At 61.8% G+C, this 4,871-nt stretch overlaps 1 protein-coding gene across 1 annotated transcript in view; it reads left to right on the top strand.

Annotated features, from left to right (window-relative positions):
• Nucleotides 1–4,871, top strand: part of PTPRN (protein tyrosine phosphatase, receptor type, N) — a 10,971-nt gene that overhangs the window by 2,333 nt on the left and 3,767 nt on the right. Inside the window, exons 5-12 of the mRNA XM_009996273.1 lie at nucleotides 135–333; nucleotides 516–840; nucleotides 1,043–1,159; nucleotides 1,296–1,375; nucleotides 1,457–1,743; nucleotides 2,194–2,280; nucleotides 2,433–2,512; nucleotides 2,748–2,812. Of these exons, the coding sequence (XP_009994575.1) occupies nucleotides 135–333; nucleotides 516–840; nucleotides 1,043–1,159; nucleotides 1,296–1,375; nucleotides 1,457–1,743; nucleotides 2,194–2,280; nucleotides 2,433–2,512; nucleotides 2,748–2,812 (1,240 nt within the window). The remainder of the gene's footprint in view (nucleotides 1–134; nucleotides 334–515; nucleotides 841–1,042; nucleotides 1,160–1,295; nucleotides 1,376–1,456; nucleotides 1,744–2,193; nucleotides 2,281–2,432; nucleotides 2,513–2,747; nucleotides 2,813–4,871) is intronic.

The following is a 4,871-nucleotide window of genomic DNA, read 5'->3' as shown; positions in this document are numbered from 1 at the left end:
GGTAGGGCAGTGCCAGCTGCCAGCCTATGAGCAGAGCCTGGCAGGGCCATGAGGGTTTTGCCCCCCAAATGGGATTTTTTGGGGTGACCTCCCCCAGATCCAGGTGAGTCACCCAAGTGCTGTTTGCCTCCAAGGTTCCTGCCCCTCCGCAGCTCCCCACGGCAAGCCCCGCTCCCCGCAGACCCTGGCCTGCCAGCAGCTGAGCATCTGGGGCAGCCCCCACCACTGCTGTCCTCCCCCCTGCTGCAGCGGTACCTGGAGCATCTCCTGCTGCCCCCCCCACCCCAGCTTGGCTATGAGGAGGCTGTGCTCAACCCCTACTCCTACCACAAGGTAAGCCATGGGGCCAAGCCCCCTTCTCTCAGGTGGAAAGGTAGAGATGGACAGGGGGCTGCTACAGTCCCAGCACCATCCTTCTGCTAGAGCTGGGGTGCCCACCCTGGCTCTGGGGTGCTCTGCCATGAGTCAGGGGCTCTGTGTGGTTTGACCATGGCAGCTCTGTGTTTTGATTGCAGTTCAGCTACCAGGACACTGCTCACCCGCTCCCCAGCAGCTCCGCCAGGCAGAGCCCCGAGGCCTCCTCACTGCTGGGCCGGGTCCCTGCCCAGGCCCTCTTTGGGACCAGCCCTGTGGCCTCCTATGGTGGGCAGCCAGGAACGGATGGAGGGCATCTCTTCCAGGACTTGGGCATGCTTTCCCTGCCCAGAGAGAAAGCAAGCCACCCAGACTCTGCCAGCACCAGGCTCCAGCACAGCTTGCGGCTCCCCAGTGACTACAGGAACGTGGAGGAGAGGGAGCAGCCAGCACCCCTGGCTGCCCAGCCACCTCCTGCACAGACAGGTACCATGTCAGCCCAGGCACCAGCCATGAGCCCCATCCTGTCCCCACAGCCATGTTCCTCATGGCTCAGACTCTCCCTCCTCTTTAACTTCATGCCCACGGGCAGCATATCTCTCTGACCCCACCTGCCCTGGCTGCTGTCCCCAACATGTGTCCTTGTGTCAATGCAAAGTATTTGACCCGGTGCTGTGTCCTCTTGCAGATGCCGCCCTGAAGAGACTGGCCTCCCTCCTGGCCAGCTATGGCCTGGGGCTGCCGGAGCTGGGCCCCCAGCAGCTGAGCAGCCTCTCCACCCTCCTGCAGCTGCTCCAGAGCTCTGGTGAGTGAGGCACAGGGATGGGGCAGGCAGGGACTGGCAGTAGAGGGTGCCAGCATGCCTTTTTCTCTTTTGGAGGGGAGGGGGGTGTTTCCTCCTAGGGTGAGTGCCATGGGACCTCTGTCACTCTCCTGCCCAGGTGTTGCTGGCCCTGAAGTGCCCACAGCGAAACGGGTGGGGTTGCAGCAGGGTGGTGCTGGAGGAGGTGCAACATCGCAGGTAGGGGGGGGGTGTGTGCAGCGGGGCAGCCATCCAGGGCCATCCTTGGAAGTTCTAACCCTTCCCTTTTCCTCCTTCCAGGTGACAGAAGGGGACATGCAGCACAGAGAGGAGCCAGTATACCCTTCCTCCACGGTGCTGCCCCCCAAAATCCCAGCCAGTAGCTCCCCAGGGGATGGGCTGAGAGGCAGGGCAGCATCCTCACCAGCCCCCCATGCTGAGCCACAGCAAGGACATGGTGGGAATGCACTCAGGCCTGAAAATCCGATCGTAGTGGAGAAGAAGAGCTACAAAGAGACCAAGGATGGTGGGGCACAGCAGGGCACACGGCCACCGGATGAGTATGGCTACATCATCACGGACCAGAAGTGAGAGCCAGGGGATGGGTGAGGGGGGGTCTGTGGAGGGTCTGAACCCACCCCCCTGCTGGCTGTCACAGCTCCACGTGATCAGCTGAGCCTGTTTGGGTCTCCGGTAGGGGAGGGTGTCTGGTGGGGTTAGCTTCCCCATTCCCACTTCACCTGCAGCCCTTGATCCACCCCGCAGGCTTCCTGCTGCAGGACAGGAGGCTGGGATGGGCTCAGCCCAATGTGTGTGCACAGCTGCCTCTGTGTGCGGCAGGGGCGTCAGCTCACCTCTGCCACCACCCATCCCCATGCTATTGCCTCCTGCCCACCCTTACACCACTGCAGCCAGTACAGCCTTCGCTGCATGAGTGGGATTCCCTGTGCCTGCCTGTCCCCCTTTCCTGGCCACAAGGAGTCTGAGCTGTCCCCCTGCCCCACCACCTGCTCCTCACCCTTCCAATGTCCCCACAGGCCCCTGGGGCTGGCTGCTGGTGTGCGGCTGCTGGAGCTCCTTGCCAAGCACCTCCACCTCTCGACGGCCAGCTTCATCAGCAGCAGGTGAGGGGAGTGGGACTGTGGGGGGCTACTGTCACAGCCCTGACTGTGCACTGCTGCTGTGAGGTGGGGGGAGGGAGGAGGGACCAGGACCGTGGTGGGGAAGGGGAGGCTGCACTTCCCAGTCTCACACTGTATCTCCCCCTCCCTGGCAGTGTCGTGGGCCCTGCACTCACCTTCCGCATCCAGCAGAACCCCCAGAACTTCTCACTGTCAGATGTGGCCAGCCAGGCCGGTGAGTTGGGCAGAGGTCCACCTGATCCTGCTCCTCCCTTCCCCCCAGTTGCACGGTGCCCCTTCCTAGGGATGGGGAAGAGGGGTCTCCCACCACACATCCCAGTATCCTTAACTGAACTGGGGAGCTGGTGTGGGGTGGGCATTTGTCAGAGGTATCCCTTGGCTCTGTCTCTGGAGGGGGTCTCCTGGGTGGAGGGGAAGCACCCCTCTGACCATGTCTTCTGCATCTACAGAGCAAGCGAAGGCAGAGCTGGAGGCAGAGCTGGGCCTCAAGGTCGTGCAAACAGGAGTGGGAGAGGTAGGAGTGAGCGTGTCTATCCCTCGGGGTGGGGTGTTGGGGGACAGGGCAGTGGGGGTGCTGCCACCGGATACGAGCCAGGAAGCTCACTGTGCCTCAGCCCTGTGGTGCAGCAGCTTGGTGAGGGAGCTGTCCCTGTGGGTCAGTGGGGCAGCTGAGGATCAGAGGGCTCTGGGCAGTGTTTGGGCTGCTGTGCTGGAGACAGCTTATCTGGGATGAGCTGAAGCAGGACAGCTTCAATGACTCCCTTCCACCTGGCAGCATAATGCTGCCCACCAATCCCAGGGCACTCAGATATTCTGAAAACAAAAGCTCTGCAGGGTTTGAAGGCAGTCTGGGAAGGTCTCCTGGAGGCTTTCTTCCCTCCATCCCAGACCAGGGGGCTGCAGGCTGCACCCTGCAAGATTCATCCTCACCCTTGCCTCCCTCCCACCTGTGTATCACATCTCAGCTGTGGCCTGGGCACCCCAGCACTGGGCTGCCCCCAGAGGACTCCAGGGACCACTCCTAGGCAGGCAAAATGCCATCATGCCCCCAGAGAATGGCAAAGCAGTTGAAGGCAGGAATGGAACAGAGCCATCTGTCTTGAGAAGGGCACCCCCTCCCTGTGCTCCTCTGGGAAACCCTGGGAACAGTCCCTTGGCGAAGCAGAGGCTGGAGATGGGGGATCCAGCCTGGCTCTGGGGTTTGCAGCCTGGAGAGGGGAAATGGTGCAGCACATCCCCAACCCAAGGTCCCTGTTTCTCACCCTCCTGCCCTGTGACCATAGCTGTGGGCAGGGGGGGGAGGGAAGGAGGGAACCTTGGAGGAGGAGAGGCCACTGACACAACCTGTCTCCATCAGCAACATGTGGAGTGTCGCTATGGCAATGCCCTTTGATGTGGCAAGTGGCAGGAGCTGGGGGAGATGGCAGAGATGACGGAGCTGCAGCTCAGAGGAGGCTGAGGCAGCTTTGCAAGCCCCCTTCTACATGGGCCTCCCCAGGCTAGACCAGCTTGTGCTTTTCCTTTGTCCCCTTTCTTGAGCTCTCAATTTGGTGGGACTGGTGCAAGATTTGGGGAAGAATTTAGAGAGGCAGGGGGACAGAAGGGCACAGGCAGGCCTTGGGAGAGAGGCTCCTTCTCTCTCCTCAGCCCTGATGATGTGTCCAGACCTTCTGACACGTCTGGGGGCTGCAGGGCTGTTCCTTCTTGGATGCTTGGTGGAGGTGCTGGCCCTAATGGCTACCCCTGGATGTGGGAGTGGCTGGGCCCTGGCTGGGGGGCAGGCAGCAGCGGGGACCCCTGGGGCGGGGGCATCCCCAGGCGATGATGATGATGACGTAGGTGATGATGATGCAGTGTTCCCTCGGTAACCTCATCAGGCTCATAGCCAATGGGAGGCTGTGGCAGTGAGGTAATGCTGTCTCTGGCATCTCATTGGGCACAGGATATTTGGTGGTGGTGATGCTCCAGCACCTCTGTGCACCTGGCTATCAGGGGCAGGGGGCAGCATTCTGATCATCAGTGACTCTGGGCAAGGCTCTGGGAGGTCTTGGCTTTGGAAGTGGGGGAGTATCTTATCCAGCAAGGGCTCAGCACCATCCCATCCCAGCAGAGGACTGGCATGGATTGGGCTGTGTGGCCCAAGCCACAGGGAAGGAGCTCTGGAGGAACTACCTGCAAGGTGGCAGGGGCTGCCCTGTGTCCCAGCTGAGGAGGGGGATGGGGAGGACCTGTCCTGCAGCCACTGCAGCTGGGATGGCACCAGCCCTCTGGCAATGCCGGTGAGGTGGGTGGCCACCCCCTCACCCCGTGTCCTACCATGGAGCAATGGCAGAAGGAGAGAGCCAGGCCCATTCGGGGAAGCCCCCTGGGAGCAGCAATTGCTGCCCTGGACCCAGTGCTAGTGTGGTCATTAACCTGCTGGTCTGAATCTGGCCCTTGTTGACCTCCAGCTGGGCAGGAGCTCAGTGAACCCGAGCTCCATGGGTAGTGCGGGATGAGGTCTCTGCCCCGCCAGCCCCTTGCTAACCCTGCTTGGCTCCGCCGCCAGCGAAACGAGGCTGCTGCCTACTCCC

This window comes from Chaetura pelagica, unplaced genomic scaffold, assembly GCF_000747805.2.
Source record: "Chaetura pelagica isolate M959 unplaced genomic scaffold, ChaPel_1.0 scaffold3, whole genome shotgun sequence".
NCBI classification, from domain to species: Eukaryota; Metazoa; Chordata; class Aves; order Apodiformes; family Apodidae; genus Chaetura; species Chaetura pelagica.
The sequence above is the reverse complement of the archived record's forward strand: the minus strand, read 5'-3'. Positions and strand labels throughout refer to the sequence as shown.